The following is a 19043-nucleotide window of genomic DNA, read 5'->3' on the forward strand; positions in this document are numbered from 1 at the left end:
TATGTTTAAATATATTCAAGCATTGCCAAGATTTAATGAGAAAGATGTGAAAGCCTTTTTCATCTCATTTGAGAAAGTGGCTAAACAACTGAATGGCCAAAGACCATGTGGGTAGTGCTGGTTCAAACAAAGTTGGTAGGTAGAACTAGTGAAGTGTTTGCATCACTATCAGAGGAGGTATTATGGGATTATGATGAGGTGAGAAAAACCATATTAAGTGCATGTGAAATCGTGCCAGAAGCCAACAGACAAGTTTAGAAATTTCAGGAAAGAATCCGGTCAGACATGTATAGAATTCAAAAAGTAATTTTGGTAGGTGAGTATGAGCAGTAAAAATAGACCGACCGCATGGTGCTCTTAGGGAAACAATTATTTTGGAGAAAGTTAAAGATTCACTTCCCGCAATATTGAGAACTCTTGTAGAAGAGCAAACAGATAAAACTGCTAGACTAGCAGCAGAAATGGCAGATGAGTTTGAATTGGTTCACAAAGCAAAGTCTGGTTTTCAACATCAATTCAATCTGTGAACAATAGAAACTGAGGAAATGAGAAATTCACAGGTGGTTAATGCAAAGGAGGTTTAGTTGGTAATGTTAAGGAGAGTCTGCCTCAGAGTAAAAAGGAAACCTATGATAATGGAAGAGAGATAAGAAAACTTAAGTTGGACATGTTAAGTCGTAGTTTTGGTGGGAAAGTGCTGGGAAGACAGACTCCGTGAAACAGAATAAGCCAGTGGGGTTTATTAAAGTGGGAAGAAAAACCATTGCCCAAGGTGCAACAAAGTGTACAGTCTGTTTACAGGTTGGTGGATAAGCAGGTGCCAGAACTATTTATTTGTGAGGCTAATGTTTATTTATGTGTATAAGGTGGAGTAGGGAAGGGGTTTAAGATCTTAAGGGATACAGGAGCAAGTCAATCTTTCATGGTGAGCGATAAGGAGATATGTAGCTTGGAAGGAGTATTTTCAGAAAAGGTGGTAATATGTGGAATTAGTGGTGAGAGGAGTAGTGTGCCACTATGTAAGGTAAAGTTAGAGTCCGGTGAAAAGTTTCGGAGTAATAGACAAAATACCTTTTTCGGGGTACAATTTACACTAGGTAATGATATAACTGGATCACAAGTGGGAGTGTAGCCAACTGTGGTTGGAAAGTCCATCAACTGAGGTGTTGTAAGAAGTATATCCTGGAGAGTTTCCTGATTGTGTGGTGGAGACAAGATCACAAAGTCACAGGTTGAGACAGGAGAAAGAGAACTTGAGGAGTACCGATGGGGAGCCTGAGGTTCAGTTGTCAGAAACCAGGTTAACCAGATGGTGAGGAACAAGAGCAGGTGGTGGATGGAACGGATATCTTTAGTTGAAGCAAGTTGATTGAATTACAGTAGAAAGATCCAGTGGTAAAGTAGTTATATCAAAAAGCATATACGGAAATATAATCTGAGTGTATACCAGAGTGTTATTACATTACAAATAATATATTCATGAGAAAATGGAGACTTACTGAAGCAGATGAGAAATGGGCAGAAGTTCATTAAGTGGTATTACCGGTGGGTTATAGAAAGGAGATTTTGTGGGTAGCACATGAGATTCCAGTAGAGGGTCATTTTGGAGTAAGGCAAACTTTTTTTTAAATTTTAGAGTACCCAATTATTTTTTTCCAATTAAGGGACAATTTAGCAGGGGCAATTTAGTGTGGCCAACCCACCTACACTGCACATCTTTGGGTTGTTGGGGTGAGAGCCATTCAGACACTGGGAGAATGTGCAAACTCCACATGGACAGTGACCCGGGGCCAGTGTCGAACCCGGGTCCTCGGTGCCATGAGGCAGCCATGCTAACCACTGCAGCACCGTGCTGCCCTCGAGTAAGGCAAACTCGAACAAAAATATTTAAATTGGCCTGGAACTGTCTGAGTACTTCCTCCAGGTTTTCCATGTGCTCCTTGTCGGTGGTCCCCGTAATGAACACATCATCCAAATGCACTGCTACCTTTATAGTTCCTGAAGTATGCCCTCCATCACCCTTTGGAAGATCACAGAAGCTGATACCCCAAATTATGGGTAGCACGGTAGCATAGTGGTTAGCACAATGGCTGCACAGCGCCAGGATCCCAGGTTCGATTCCCGGCTTGGGTCAATGTCTGTGCGGAGACTGCACGTTCTCCCCGTGTCTGCGTGGGTTTCTTCCCACAAGTCCCGACAGATGTGCTATTAGGTCATTTTGGATATTCTGAATTCTCCCTCTGTGTGCCCGAACAGGTGCCGGAATGTGGCGACTGGGGGCTTTTCACAGTAACCTCATTGCAGTGTTAATGTAAGCCTACTTGTGACAATAAAGATTATTATTATGGGAGGAGAGTGTACTCGAATAATGCCCTGTTGGTGTTTCTAGTTGCATACTTTTCGAGGTGCGGAATCCAGATCCAGCTGCAGATAGGCATGGCTCATATCGAGCTTTGTAAAGGTTCCAGCCAAGTTCGCATACAAGTCCTCTGGTCCGCATGGGAAGCACTGTTCACCATTAGTTTGTAGTCCCCACAGAGTCAAACAGACTTGTCCAGCTTCATAACCAGTACTACAGGTGCGGCCCACTCTGCAAACCGTACTGAGCATATGATCCATATGCCAGTGCTGCATCAACCGTGACGAATAAGGTATAAGAAACAGGCCAAGCCTTGAAATATCAGGATTGAGCCTCTGGGTCTACGTGGAGGTGAACCTTGGCCCCCTTTATTCTGCCCAGGCCCTCCTGGAATACCTCTGGATAATTGCCCAGGACTTCATACAAGTTTCCAGTGCTTATTCGAAAAATCTGCTGCCAATCGAAATGGAGGACTCCTAGCTAATCACACGCCAGCATGTAAGGTCTCGGACCCTGCACCAGGACTGAAGGTAGCCTGACTGTTTTGCTACCCATGGGTCACTGGGGTCACACTGGTTTCAACAATGCTCAGCGGTTCACCTCTAAGTTGCCAATCTGGCCTTGGTGTCACGCAAGCAAGATCCCTGTAGCTAGCGAACGATTTGCTGACCAATAATGTAGACAGTGACATCTGTCCCCATCTCCAGCACCAGGGGTGCCTGTTTACCTATAGTGTGACCTGGATTGGTGGCAGCTTCAGGGTCATAATGCAGATTAGCTGCATCATATTGTCTTCCTTGGGTGGGGCCACATGCAAGGCCCTGGTCACAGTGGCAGTGTTTTCTCTGCTGATTCTGGCGGCCCTGACTACCATGTGTTCTCCGTCCTCGCGTCCGGCAATGTGGTCAGAATTCCGCTGCCCCCCCTGTCCTTGCGGGAGGTTTCCCGCTGGTCTGTAGCGGTTCCTGAATATAATATAATAATCTTTATCTGTGTCACAAGTAGGCTTGCATTAACACTGCAATGAAGTTACTGTAAAAATCCCCCAGTCGGCACACCACGGCGCCTGATCGGGTACACTGAGAGAGAATTCAGAATGGCCAATTTACCGAACAAGCATGTCTTTCAGGACTTGTGGGAGGAAACCGGAGCACCCGGAGGAAACCCATGCAGCCACAGGGAGAATGTGGAGACTCAGCACAGGCAATGATCCAAATCGGGTCCCTAGCGCAGTGAAGCAACCGTGCTAACCACTGTGCTACGGTACCACCTGACTGTGGTACTGCACTGTTGTTTGCAGCTTTGAAGGAGATCTGGCCATTCGGGCACTGCCCTGGGATGTCACGGAAGTCCGATTATGGAGGGCGGGTCACATTATGGGCCCCATAGTCCATGGACCCATGGACGTTCCTGTACTCCTTTCTCCACGTTTCCGCAGGACAGTGCTAACTCAGTGGCCTGTTTTAAGTCCAATGTGGGCTCCACAAACAGCTTCCTTTGCATGGCTATGTTATTGGTTCCACAGACAAGCCTATCCCTCAACATTTCAGATAGGGATGGCCTGAACTCCATGCTCTGCCAGCCATCTGAAATGGGGTCAAAATATTAGTCACTGACTCTCCCGGAATTCAGACAGCCTTGTTGAACCTGTAATATTGCATTATAACAAATCACTTTGGACTATAATGGTCAGACAGAGGGCAACAAGCTCATCGAATGACTTGGAATCTGGAGTAGCTGGATAGGTAAGGCTCTTTATAATCCTGAGGGTTGGGACCTGAAAACTGGTAGGATGAGTACCTTTTTGCCGTTCTTCATCCAAAATGCCATTGGCCTGAAAGAAGTACCTCCTACGTTCCGCGTATAGGTCCCAAGTTTCCAAGCCTGCGCCAAAGACCTCAAGTTTGCCAAAAAGCATCATTTTTGCACCTTGGGTCCTCATGCTGCTGCACGGTGGTGGTGGTGAAATCCCAGCCTTCAACTCTATGGTAAGCAAAACATCAATGAGAGTCTGAAATAAGCCGAGGCATTTCATTTTAAGATTGAAATTACACCTGTGCTCATTTGTGAAATTGTAAAACAAAGGGCCCAATCAATTTACCACCCTTTTGAACTCTCTGGTTTCAAGTGTGGCTTTCTGCATTGCTGCCCTCCATTCTGGGCCAACAAAATGGGTGCAATAAGTTTAAATTTAGATTTGTAGGATCTCAACTACATTTAGTACTGATGATGCTTATTTTTACCTTGCTGTTCTAGTTTTTAGCTTCAACATTAAATATAGAGGCATGGAACCTTTTAAACTCGTTTATTTGAAAAATGAAGCTGTTCAACTTTTCACTTAACCTACCTTTTTTCTTTAAGGGTTCGCAATATAATGGCACCATGAATGGATTTTCTGGCAAGGAAAGCAGCATGACTTTTGGAACAGGAATCCTGAGAGAATATCCGCAAAAGTCCCAGTTCAGCTCTTTTAGTGTGAAGGGAAACCGGTCCATCAGTGCGCCATCATATGCAAAGCATTTTGTGCCACAAAGTCCGCCGGGTGACAATGAAGTCTTTTACCAAGGCATGTCAAGTAGTCGAAGTGAACCAGATCTCCAAAATTTTCAAAAGAGTCCAACTATAAGAAAAGTGAAAGGCCTGAGAGACAAGAGCCAATCTCAGGGCAGAAGTCTTCAAATAAACACAAGCAGAATGCACCGTTCTTCAATGCAACGTTCTTCAATGCTTCCAGATACTAAAAGTCAGGAAAACAGAAGGTTAAGATCAATTGTCCCAAACGATCACAGCTCCCAAAAAAGAAGCAGTTTTCAGAAACGAATAAATGAAATGCAGTAAGCCTAATTTTGATTTAATTAACTATCGGGATTATCATATTCCTCCTTGGTAATGATTGCTGTCAAATGTGTGTGATGACCTGAGATTTTGACCCACAAATCACGGCAGAGATCCCACTGGCAGCTTAATTAGAACAACATTTTTGATGGCATGTGGTTGGCTGTTTTGCTTGCATGTGGGAATAAGCTATGCTGAGGATTTTTGTTGTTGCAACTTTTTTTAAAAAAAAATGTTTATTAAGAATTTTTAAACAAAATTTTAAACCTTACAAACAACCCCCCCCCCCCCCCCCCCCCCCCCGGGCCCGGTAACAAAAAGAAAGAAAGTTCGCATAGCAAGACATGAACATGGCAAATCAATATGATACATAACTTTGCACATTGGATTCCTCCCGTACATGTCAGTTATCCAGATCATTCATGTGTTTTCTTGCTCAAATGCCCCCCAGATAAACCCCCCCTTCCCCCCCCCCCCCCCCCCCACCCAACGAAAGATATCCCCCCCCCCCCCCCCCGGGTTGCTGCTGTCCGACCTTCATCTAACGCTCCGCGAGATAGTCTAGGAACGGTTGCCACCGCCTGTAGAACCCTGCGCAGACCCTCTCAAGGCAAACTTTATCCTCTCCAACTTGATGATAAACCCTGCCATATCATTTATCCAGGCTTCCACGTTGGGAGGCTTCGTCTCGTTCCACATTAACAAGGTCCTTCGCCGGGCTACTAGGGACGCAAAGGCCAGAATGCCGGCCTCTTTCGCCTCCTGCACTCCCAGCTCGTCCACTACTCCAAATAGTGCTAGCCCCCAGCTTGGCTTGACCCGGACTTTCACCACCTTAGATACTGTTCCCGCAACTCCCCTCCAGTGCCAGGCATGACCAAAACATATGGACATGGTTCGCCGGACTTCCTGAGCACCTCCCACATCTGTCCTCCACCCCAAAGAACCTACTCAGCCTCGCCCCTGTCATATGTGCTCTATGAACCACCTTAAATTGTATCAGGCTAAGCCTGGCACACGAGGAAGAGGAATTAACCCTACTTGGGGCATCAGCCCACAGACCCTCCTCAATCTCCTCCCCCAGCTCCTCTTCCCATTTACCTTTCAGCTCCTCTACCAAAGCCTCCCCCTCTTCTTTCATCTCCTGGTATATCGCCGACACCTTGCCCTCCCCGACCCATACGCCCGAAATCACCCTGTCTTGAATCCCCTGTGCCGGGGGCAGTGGGAATTCCCTCACCTGCCGCCTCACAAATGCCCTCACTTGCATGTACCTGAAGGCATTTCCCAGGGGTAGTCCAAATTTCTCCTCCAGCGCCCCTAAACTCGCAAAAGTCCCATCGATGAACAGGTCCCCCATTCTTCTAATCCCTGCCCGATGCCAGCTGTGAAACCCCCCGTCCATCCTTCCTGGGACAAACCGATGATTATCCCTAATCGGGGACCACACCGAGGCTCCCATTGCACCCCTGTGCCGTCTCCACTTGCCCCAGATCTTTAGCGTTGCCGTCACCACCGGGCTCGTGGTGTACCTTGTCGGCGAGAGCGGCAGCGGTGCCATCACCAGCGCCCCCAGGCTCGTTCCTTTGCAGGACGCCATCTCTAACCTCTTCCACGCAGGCCCCTCTCCCTCCATCACCCACTTACGGATCATCGCCACGTTGGCTGCCCAGTAGTAACCACCCAAATTTGGCAACGCCAACCCTCCTCTATCTCTGCTACGCTCCAGGAACCCCCTCCTTACCCTCGGGGTCTTGCTCGCCCACACAAATCCCATAATGCTCCTGCTTACCCTCTTAAAGAAGGCCTTGGTAATCACAATTGGGAGGCATTGGAATACAAAAAGAAACCTTGGGAGGACCACCATTTTAATCGACTGTACCCTGCCCGCCAGCGAGAGTGGCAACATGTCCCACCGTTTAAAATCCTCCTCCATCTGTTCCACCAGCCGCGTCAAATTAAGTTTGTGCCGTGCCCCCCAGCTCCTAGCTACCTGAATCCCCAAGTATCGAAAGCTCCTTTCCACCCTCCGCAACGGTAGGTCGTCTATCCCTCTTCCCTGATCCCCTGGATGCACCACAAAGAGCTCACTCTTTCCCACATTGAGCTTATAGCCCGCGAAGTCTCCAAACTCCCTTAGGATCTGCATGGCCTCAACCATCCCCTCCACTGGATCCGCCACATATAGCAACAGGTCGTCTGCGTACAGAGACACTCGATGTTCCTCTCCCCCTCGGACCTCCCCCTTCCATTTCCCTGATTCCCTTAATGCCATGGCCAAAGGTTCAATTGCTAGTGCAAACAGCAGAGGGGACAGGGGGCACCACTGCCTCGTCCCTCGATACAGCCGCAAATACTCCGACCTCCGCTGGTTCGTGACCACACTCGCCACCGGGGCTCTATACAGGAGCTTAACCCAACTAAAAAACCCTCCCCCGAACCCAAACCTCCTCAACACTTCCCAGAGATACTCCCACTCTACTCGGTCAAAGGCCTTCTCCGCGTCCATGGCTGCCACTATCTCCGCCTCTCCCTCCACCGATGGCATCATTATCACATTTAGGAGCCTTTGCACATTGGTGTTTAGCTGCCTACCCTTTACGAATCCCGTCTGGTCCTCGTGAATCACCCCCGGGACACAGTCCTCAATCCTCGCACCCAACATTTTTGCCAGCAACTTCGCATCTACGTTGAGAAGTGAGATCGGTCTATACGACCCGCATTGCAGTGGGTCCTTATCCCGCTTCAAGATCAAAGAGATCGTCGCCTCCGACATTGTCGGGGGCAGGGTCCCCCCCTCCCTTGCTTCATTGAATGTCCTTACCAGCAACGCGGCTAACAGGTCTACATACTTCCTATAAAACTCCACCGGGAACCCATCCGGCCCCGGGACCTTCCCTGCCTGCATGCTCCCCAGTCCTTTAACCAGCTCCTCCACCCCACTTGATGCCCCCAAACCAACCACCTCCTGCTCCTCCACCCTCGGGAACCTCAGTTGGTCCAAGAATCATCGCATCCCCTCTTTTCCCCCTGGGGGCTGGGACCTATACAGCTCCATGTAAAAGGCCTTGAATGCCTCATTGACTTTCACCGCACTCCGCACCGTAGTTCCCCTGCCATCCTTGACTCCACCTATTTCCCTCGCTGCCATCCTCTTACGGAGCTGATGTGCCAGCATCCGGCTCGCCTTCTCCCCATATTCATACATCGCCCCCTGTGCCTTCCTCCACCGTGCCTCTGCCTTCCCTGTGGTCAACAGGTCGAACTCCGTCTGGAGACTTCGTCTCTCCCTGAGTAGTCCCTCCTCAGGAGCCTCTGCATATCTCCTGTCCACCCTTAAAATCTCCCCCACTAACCTCTCCCTTTCCCTGCCCTCTCTCTTCGCCCTATGAGCCCTGATGGAGATTAACTCTCCCCTGACCAACGCCTTCAGCGCCTCCCATACTACTCCCACTGCACCTCCCCATTGTCGTTGGCCTTCAGGTACCTTTCGATGCCCTCCCACACACTTCCTCGTCTGCCAGCAGTCCACATCCAACCGCCACAATGGGCATTGGTCCCTCTCCTCGCCCAGCTCTAGCTCCACCCAATGCGGGGCATGGTCTGAAATGGCTATCGCCGAATACTCCGTTCCCTCCACTTTCGGGATCAATGCCCTGCCCAGAACAAAAAAGTCTATCCGGGAGTAGGCCTTATGTACATAGGAGAAAAAAGAAGATTCTCGGGCCAAAGGCTTGGCAAATCTCCACGGATCTACTCCGCCCCCCCCCCCCCCCCCCCCCCCCAATCTGATCCATAAAAACCCCCTGAGCACCTTGGCTGCAGCCGGCCTCTTCCCCGTCCTAGATCTGGAACGATCTAATGCTGGGTCCAACACCGTGTTAAAATCCCCACCCATTATCAAGCTCCCTACCTCCAAGTCTGGAATACGCCCCAACATCCGTTTCATAAATCCAGCATCGTCCCAGTTCGGGGCGTATACATTTACCAATACCACCTCCGTCCCCTGCAACCTCCCGCTCACCATCACGTATCGGCCTCCATTGTCCGCTACTATATTCTTGGCCTCAAACGACATCCGCTTCCCCACCAGTATTGCCACCCCTCTGTTCTTCGCATCCAGCCCCGAATGGAACACCTGTCCTACCCATCTCTTCCTTAACCTGACCTGATCTGCCACCTTCAGATGTGACTCCTGAAGCATGACCACGTCTGCCTTCAGTCCCTTTAGGTGCGCGAACACTCGGTTCCTCTTAACCGGCCCATTTAGGCCTCTCACATTCCACGTCATCATCCCCCTCCCCGCTAGATCCACATCTAGCTCTTTTGCTCCCCCATACTTCTTCCGTAAGTCAGCTGACTTCTGCTGACCCCGGCTTCCCCCGCCTTCCGGTTGATCTCCCCGTGTGGGAGTCTCTCCTCCTCCTTACCTTCCTCCATCGGCCCCCCCCACCTAGCGTGGGAAAAAGCCCGCGTTTTCCTGAGCCAGCCCCGCCCCCTGTGGCGCAGCTCCTGTTGTGGACACTATCCCAGTTCCCCCATCCCCGAGTCTCACTTCCCTCCAGCACCGACGCCCACATTCCCCATTATCTCATCAACAGAAAAAAAAGAATTTTAACCAGAAATCTACCCACATCTCCATCCATCATCCCACCCATGAAGCATTCTTTACCCATATTTACAACCCTGTATACAGTCAACATCCCCCCCACACCCACAGCCCGTCAGTTCGAGTCCAATTTTTCCGTTTGGATAAAGGTCCAAGCCTCTTCTGGCATTTCGAAATAATGGTGTCGGTCCTGATAAGTGACCCACAGTCGCTCAGGCTGCAGCATGCCAAACCTGACTCTTTTTTTTTGTGCAGCACCGCCTTGGCCCGGTTGAAGCCTCCTTGCCACCTCCGCGCTCCAATCCTGGTACACTCGGATCACCGCATTCTCCCATCTACTGCTCCGCACCTTCTTGGCCCACCTCAAAACACTTTCTTTGTCCACGAAGCGATGGAACCTTGCCACTATCGCCCTTGGCGGCTCATCAGCCTTGGGCCTCCTCGCCAAGACCCGGTGAGCCCCTTCCAGCTCCAGGGGGCTCGGAGAGGCCTCCGCACCCATCAGCGAATGGAGCATCGTACTCGCGTACGCCCCGGCATCAACTCCCTCCACTCCTTTGGGGAGACCCAGAATCCGGAGATTCTTCCACCTCGACCTGTTCTCCAGGACCTCTAGTCTCTCGGCCCACCTCCTGTGCACCACCTCGTGCGCCTCCATCGTAACCGCCAGGCCCAGGATCTCGTCCTCGTTCTCATTCGTTTTATCCCTCACCTCGCAGAGCTCCACCGCCTGGGCCTTCTGGGTCTCCTTCAGCCCCTTGATCGCCAACAGCATCGGCGCCAGCACCTCCTTTTTAAGCTCCTCCACACGTCGCTTGAGGAGCTCCTGCTGGTCCGGCCCCCATGCTGCTCGATCTCCGCCCACCGCCATCTTGTTTTGTCCCCCTCGTTTTTGCCGCTGCTCCAGAGCCTCTTTCTTCGACGCTCCACTGCTAATCTTTGCCATACAACGTAAGGAGGGACCTTACGTCACCTTCCCACACGGGATGTAATCAAAAAAATTTCCGTTGGGGCTCCTCTGGAGGGCCCAAACGCCCGTTATCGCGGGAGCTGCCGAAACGTGCGGCTTAGCTCCGCATCACCGCAACCGGAAGTCCCTGTTGTTGCAACTATAAAGGCTTGCTTGCTTTCATTCATAACGGATAATGGTTGGCCTTTCATGGACAGTTAATTTTCCCGGGGTGATTCTTCGGGCTGTTGACCCCTGGCGGGAATCGCAATGTCCCGGAGGAGACAAAACGGCATTCTCGCTGGTTGTCAAACCCATTGCTGGTCTCCCGGCTGACCCCGATCGGGTTCAAGCTCCAAGAGGGCGAGAACATGCTAAATACTCATTGACATTTGAGGCCGGATGCCACCACCTCCCAAGCTGGAAACCCCGCTGCCATGAATCACTACTAGTCCTGGCCAGCAGGGACCAGGTGCCTTGGGGGAGTTGGGCAAGGGGGTAAGTACCCTTTCACACTTATCTCCAGATTGCTGAGGGAGATCCTTCAGGGGAGGTGGGAGCTGGAAGGGGCTCGGGTGAGGTGTCTTTCCCAGGATGGGGGATATATGACAGGTCATCCTTCTGTAGTTAAAAACAAAATTGGGAAAAACGTAATAAAGAATATATTTAAAAAGAAATGGTGCCTGAATGGAGTAAGACCAGTCAGTGAGTTTGAGCCCTACCCCTCCAGGCAAACCCACCCCTCTCCAAAAATACTCTCCGATTTTCCGCTGGCAACACTTTGTTTTTATTCGGGAGAATCAAGCCCCAGAATTTAAGAGCATCAGTTGCCTTCTGGTCAATTGTTGCGATAAGAATGTTTGAGGATGGGGCTAAAATTTAAAAACCTTAGCAAACTGGACACCACTAATACACTGGTGTTCCTTCCATGCAGCATTACTTCAGCATGAATGACCAAATACTAGAATGCAGGTACAGCAGGTAATGAAGCAAATAGAATTTTGGCATTTATGGCTAAAGGAATAGAATATAATAGTCGGGAAGTGTTGCTGCAACTATACAAAGGTATTAGTGAGACCACACTTGGAGTATTGTGCGCAGTTTTGGTCCCCTTATTTGAGGAGGGATGTGGTTTCATTGGAGGCGGTACAAAGGAGGTTCACTTGATTGATTCCAGAGATGAGGGGTTTGTCTGATGAAGACAGATTAGGTCTGTATTCATTAGAATTTGAAAGAATGAGGAGAGATCTACTGGAGGTATACAATATGATAAAAGGCATTGACAACGTAGATATAGAGTGGATGTTTCCTCTTGTGGGGCAATCTAGAACTCGAGGTAATAGATTTAGGATAAGGGGTAGCATGTTCGAGATGAGGAGAAATTATTTTTCTCAAAGGGTTGTGAATCTACGGAATTCACCATCCCAGGGTGTGGTGGATGCCTGGACATTGAGTAAATTTAAGGAAGAGATTAACAGATTTTTAATTAGTAGCGCAGGAAAGTGGAGTTGAAGGGGAGTTCAGCCATGATCGTATTGAATGGCGGAGCGGGCTTGAGGGGCTGAATTGCCTACTTCTGGTTCTTGCATTCTTATGTTGATGTTTGTAAAATCCACACCGGTCCTCTCATTCCGTTACTAAATAATAGCAGGGGGCAGAACAATGGGCGACTTTGTTTAATTTAATCTTTTTTTTAAACAGTGTGATTCTTTGAGTCATACAACTGATTAGAGATTACTGCTCATGGTTGGGTGTTAAAAAGTTCCATTGGTCCTTGTCACATCCAGCGAAAGCAATAAAGATGGAAGAAAATAGCAGTGAGGTTTCTCAGAATCAGGAATCTAGATTATTCCTGCTCTGAATAACACCAGCTTTAATAGGGATTGTATTTGTTCCTGTCCCACTATCAGAGTTAAAATAGAAAATCTCCTGATAGAGATTTGATATTTTGTGTGACAATAAAGCTACTTCACATCTGTCCATCCAGTACTTTTCTATTTTAGTGAACATCCTGCAAATTCAGACTTGTTCTCTCTACTTTGTGATTAATGTGGGTATTTCCGATATATTGGCAGGAATTACCAGCTGTTCACCCCAGCGGGAAATTCCGGTCCCACACTGGTGCACCAATCCCATTGACAATGCGGGAGTGGCAGTTCTCACTGGCGGGCCGCCTCCACCGCTGAAAAACACGTGGCGGGGCGGTCGGTAAATCCCGCCCATTGTTTTATATGTATTTGCTGCAGTAAGGGTTAAAAGACTGGGTTAGTGTGTGTATGACTGCTGCAGTAATATTTTTGAATCCTGCTTTGAAAGGTTTTGGGAGCCGGGTGAAATTAAGGCATCGTAAAAAGCTTGGGTTAATCATAAGAATCCCTACAGTGCAGAATGAGGACAATCAACCCATCAAGTCTGTACCGACTACCTAGGGGCAATTTAGTACGGCAAATCCACCTAACCACATCTTTGGACTGTGGAGGAAACCCACGCAGACACGGGAAGGATGTGCAAACTCCATATAGACAGTCACCTGAGGTCGGAATCGGATTTCTGCCACTGTAAGCAGCAGTGCTAACCACTGTGCTGCCCTGCGAGTTTTGTTTGGATTAATGGAATTCCCTGTGGATTTAGTAGATTTCACCTTGGTAAAATGATGTAATTATTGGGAGGATTTAAGGTACCTGGCGATTTGCAGTTTAGTTACGTTTTGGATTGAGATGTGAGCAGAAGTCAAGCAGCTTCTCTCACTGCAGTTTAGTTAAAGTTATGTCAGTAGATAGATGAGCATTTTTTCCCAAGCAGTTCTGAATTGTATGATTTGATGGTGAGCTGAAACAAGCTGAGCAGCAGCTTATGAAGAAATGCAGCCAGAATTTCTGCATGGTTCTGACTAGGTTCAGGTCTAGCTCTTACAACAGTCTCAAAGTACAGTGGTCAGACATCTCTGAACTTCAGGTATTCCTTTAAAAAAATAAATAAAGTTAGAGTACCCAATTATTTTTTCCAATTAAGGGGCAATTTAGCTTGGCCAATTTACCTTCCCTGCACATCTTTAGATTGTGGGGGTGAGACCCAGGCAGACACAGGCAGAATGTGCAAACTCCACACGGACAGTAACCCTGGGCCAGGATCAAACCCGGGTCCTCGGCGCCGTGAGGCAGCAGTGCGAACCACTGCGCCACCGTGCTGCTGCAAACAGCAGGTATTCCTGAGGGCTAACTGTATTTGGATTGAGAGCTGAGATTATTTTGTTGTTTGAGTGGGAATAAAGATAGCAGTTAAGGATTATTGTGTCACTGTATTGACTAGCAATGTTCAAGGGATAATTGTAAGCTATTTTTCTTATTTGATGTCAAAGATATTTTAGTACTATTAAGAATAAAATTTGTTTTAATATAACATGACCCTATTTTGCAGGAAATCGCTCCTAGAGAGAGATATCCTTTCCTCACAGTCTTGCTAAATTAAAATAAAATATTGGGCTTTCTGTCCACTATCCTAGCCACTTTTGGGGTCTGGTCCAGGATCGTGATAATTTGAAGAATATAAGCACCAGAGGGACTTGATATTAAATTATATATTGTGACATTGCACTGTTAGAACTGAGGTGGAGCAGAACTTTATCTTCAGGTAACAGCATGACCAATTAGGGTCAGTAAATTGCTGTTGAAAAATTTCCTGATCTGTGTCCAATATATACAAGAGGTGGAAGTAGCTGGGCTTCAAATAGGTCACTGTAGAGATTAAAGTCAGAAACTATCAGGAAGAGACCCAAGGAAGGGAAGGGATGGGATGAGGTGAATGGGATGGGTGGGTGGGATTATGGAGGGATATGGATGGGGGGGGGGGGGGGAGGAGGAGGAGGAGGAGGAGGAGGGGGCTGGGGTATGTAGGAGTGGAGCGTTGTGGTTGGTAAGGGTGGAAGATTATGTTGGGAGAACGCAAGGAGGTGCAGTTGGAAAATAGATCAGAGAGTGGGAAGTGGAGACACTGCAGCAGTCAGTCCCAGATTCCAGAGTCCAGGGGCTCATCACTAGTGGCTTGCTCTAAGACAGGATTTTGGATGTGCATCTCACTTTTGTCGACACACTTAGGACGATCTTAGAGAATCAGAAATGGATAGATGGGGTGGCTAAATGGATAGATCTATATGTCAATACAGGGAAAGAATTTTGACACCGAACGTCATGCTGCCTGGGATGTAAGGGAAACAAATTTGTCTGTCCATTCCCACCTCCCAATTGAGAGATGTTTAGATTAGTCAGTACATCCAAAGATTGCAATTTGACACATTGGAGGACTGTTTAGTGAGAACGATGGCAAGCAGCTTTGCAAGATGCAGGGTACCATTTTCTTGGGATCTGAAGGATCTAATTGATACCATCAGATTTTCCTCCGGCACTCAAATTCTGGACACAATGGCTGGAATTTTCCAGCTGTCCTGGGGGTGAGGGGTGCATTCAACGTGAAACCCCGTTGACAATGACAAGCCACCCTCCTGCTGTGAAACACAGCGGGTTGAATGGAAAATCCGCCCTGTATACGTGGCATAGATAGAATTCACCTTCATGATGCCATCTTTTTCTGGTGTCTTGAGCCAGATCCTCCGGTTCCTTCTCACGCAAGCGTTGAGGCATGGACTTAAGCTGCCCATGCACCTGCATTGTTGACACAAACTTTTATAAAGTCCTCCGAAGCCTCCAAATCTATGAGAAAAAAGACAGATTGGACTCCAGAAGCTGATGGTACCACAGTGCAGCCAAGTCCCACTAGCATTACCTAACCTTTGGGTATTTCCTCAGAACAGTGTTGGGATATATTTAACAATTTAAAGGCACTAGGATGGAAAGGTAAAGAATGAGAAGATTTATAAATACATTTATGCACTGCAGTTTAATCTGAAGTGTTCTAAAAATATGGGGCGAAATTATCCGACACCCCGCCGGGTTGGAGAATCGCCGGGGGCTGGCATGAATCCCGCCCCCACCGGTTGCCGACGTCACTGGCACCGGATATTCGGCGGGGGCGGAAATTGCGCCGCGCCGGTTGGCGGGCCCCCCCCCCCCCCCCGCGATTCTCCGGCCCGGATGGGCCGAAGTCCCGCCGCTAAAATGCCTGTCCCGCCGGCGTAAATTAAACCACCTACCTTACCGGCAGGACAAGGCGGCGCGGGCGGGGTCCTGGGGGGGCGCGGGGCGATCTGGCCCCGGGGGGTGCACCACGGTGGCCTGGCCCGCGATCGGGGCCCACCGATCCGCGGGCGGGCCTGTGCCGTGGGAGCACTCTTTCCCTTCCGCCCCCGCCACGGTCTCCACCATGGCGGAGGCGAAAGAGACTCCCTCCACTGCGCATGCGCGGGAATGCTGTCAGCGGCCACTGACACTCCCGCGCATGCGCTGCCCGGAGATGTCATTTCCGCGCCAGCTGGCGGGGCACCAAAGGCCTTTTCCGCCAGCTGGCGGGGCGGAAATCAGTCCGGCGCCGACCTAGCCCCTCAAGGTTGGGGCTCGGCCCCCAAAGATGCGGAGCATTCCGCACCTTTGGGGCGGCGCGATGCCCATCTGATTTGCGCCGTTTTGGGCGCCAGGCGGCGGACATCGCGCCGTTTCCGGAGAATTTTGCCCATGATGTGGAGATGCTTTCTAAAGATAGTGGCAGGAATTCTCTGGCCGCTTGCTGGTGATGGGATTCTCTGGTCCTGCTGGCATCGCACCCCCACCCACAGGTTTCCCGGCGGTGTCAGGTAGTGTCATTGAGAACGGAGAATCCTACCGCCAGCGAACGGCATGCCGTCTCCCACTGCTGAGAAACACGCAGCTGTGAGGCCGAATAATCCCGCCTAGAAGAGTATTTTTGAAAGTCAGTCTGCAGTGAAGACAATTCCTTATATAACTTTTTCCTCCTTAAGCCGACTTCATTGGAGTGATCCTGAAGTCCGTAGTATAGTTTGTGGAGGGTGTTCCTAGTTGGTCTTTTTTGGGTGTAACCTTTGCCTGAATGCCTCACTCATTTCCTCTGCCCTCTCCATCATAGAGACAATGTGCAAATATCCATGGTGAGGCCTAAGGTAATGGTTCATGAAAGTGTCCTTTAGTTGCACTGCTGATCTTTCTAATTGCTTCCATCAAAGCTGATGGCCCAGACGAAGTTTGTTGACATTAGAAAGCTGTGAGCTCAACTGCTTCCTGATTTTAAAGTCATGCGGGCAACTTGCCATTCCTTTCTACAAGTTTAACCTAAATATTTAGAATTGTGCTGTAAATGGCAGCATTTCTATGAGACTGATTTGGCCCTTTGCTGTCCCATCATTTACGTTCAAGCACATTTGGCTTTGTTTATGCAGAGTGATGGTGTGCTCTCCTGCAATAGGAATTGAGTAGTTTGCACAAAGTATTTTAGATGGGCCACCTGACACACAGCTTTATATTCTTCCTGCTTTTTAATAAGGCCACTTTTGCACAATGGAGGAACAAAAATCAGAATTGTGGGCCTTTGTCATGGTGGGTGAGAGTTGGGCAGATGTACATTGGATGCGACCTACTTCTGAAGATTAATTTCCAATTCAAAATGGTGTCACATTTCACATTTTGATGCGTGTCATTTGGATCTGAAAGCTCATTCTCATTATCTGCACAAATACCGACAAACTTTACAGCCTGCATTTGTTCTCAGTTCAACAGTCAAGTACTATATGACTTTGGATTATAGCAACCAATGTTATGATTGTATCACTATTATACATATTCGTTTGTTCATGAGTCGTGGGCATTGCAGGTTGTGCCAGCAATTGTCCTTGAGGGGACAGTTAAGAGTCAACCATTTTGTGTGGATCTGGAGTCACATATAGGCTAGACCAGGTAAGGATGACAGATTTCCTTCCCTGAAGGACATTAGTGAACCAGATGGGATTTTACAACAATCGCTAATGGTCTCATGGTCATCATTAGACTTTTAATTCCAGATTTTTATTGAATTCAAATTTCACCATCTACAGTGGCAGGATGTGAAGCTGGGTCCCTGCTCGACTAATCCAGTGATAATACCACTATGTCACAGTCTCCATTGATCTTTCTATATTTCCGGTGCTGCCCCACTGATAAAGCAGCCTATTTTAAAGTCCGGTTATGGTTTAATTCAGTCAAAATACACTAACCATCTCCATGATAATAAACTACAAATTTGTCACTCACCCGTGATTACTATATCACCTTACCAGATATTTTGAGCAGAATAAGGTCATCATTGAGAAGTTCATGTTATTAATTTACACTTTACATTAGTCACATCTAAACATTTGATGTTGCGGAGGAGAAGGTTAGGAGTATGCATGTGGGAGAACATGGAGTTTAGCATTGATCTTATACTATGGGCGAGAAAGTTTAAGGAATGCCTGAAATCTAGGGAGATCAGTCTGAACATGAAGTCTGGGCGGAATCAGAACAGAGTCCTGGGACGGGTGCTCGTAGTACCAAGAAACACCTCCGTATCTACGGGGACTCTGGTTCAATTCAGCACCTCAGTGGGAACTCCCTGACGAGGCCACATTTAGTCCTGTTTCCTGCACTGAGGTGCTCCACTAGCCAGAACTCCTCAGTGCAATGGTTTCCTAATCTCTTGACCCCTGACACCCCACCGCACTCATGCAGGGCACCTGCAGGCCTGACCCTGGCATAGAAAAAATGCCAGCCTGGCACCTTGGCAGTGTCACCTGGGAACCCTGGCAGTGCCCCTGCCAGCTAGGTGCCTATGTGGCACTGCCAGGGTGCCCAACTGGCAGCAGCAGTGCCACAATGCCACCCTGCCTACAGGGCAAGGAGCTGGGGGCCTCTGATCTTCTGGGAGACCCCTACGAGTGCCGTTCTGTCTGATCTCTGGTTGTGGAGAACAGCACTGAAGGGTGCTTGTCCAAGGTCTCTGAGGCAAAGTGTTAGATCCCAATTTCGTGGATACCTCTGGGAAATGCATGTTAGTGTGAGATTGGCTGTCCTTCTCAAATATACAAAATAGTGATCCCGCCCACAATGGGTGGCATTCGCGAGATCACATTTGATCTTGTGAGGCGTGGCAAGCTGGGTAGATCCCGGAGCGGCTGCCTTTCGGGTGGCCAGTAGATTGCACCCTCTGTCTCTCTGCCACAAATGCTGCTGGACCTGCTGAGTGTTTCCAGCATTTATGTTGTTGATTTACGGTCATCCAGCAGGAAATTGCACTACAGGACCCACCGTGGCCAGAAACCCGCTTCATTACCGCTTCTTTCTGCCTGCATTGTTTTTACAAAGGAATAGCTGAAT

General features: G+C 48.7%; 1 protein-coding gene across 1 annotated transcript in view; it reads left to right on the top strand.

Moving 5' to 3' along the window:
* The window catches only part of LOC140393866 (plakophilin-1-like), an 80723-nt gene that overhangs the window by 18317 nt on the left and 43363 nt on the right, over positions 1–19043 (top strand). Inside the window, exon 3 of the mRNA XM_072480405.1 lies at positions 4721–5193. Within this exon, the coding sequence (XP_072336506.1) occupies positions 4721–5193 (473 nt within the window). The remainder of the gene's footprint in view (positions 1–4720; positions 5194–19043) is intronic.

This window comes from Scyliorhinus torazame, chromosome 17 (genome assembly GCF_047496885.1).
Source record: "Scyliorhinus torazame isolate Kashiwa2021f chromosome 17, sScyTor2.1, whole genome shotgun sequence".
NCBI lineage: Eukaryota > Metazoa > Chordata > Chondrichthyes > Carcharhiniformes > Scyliorhinidae > Scyliorhinus > Scyliorhinus torazame.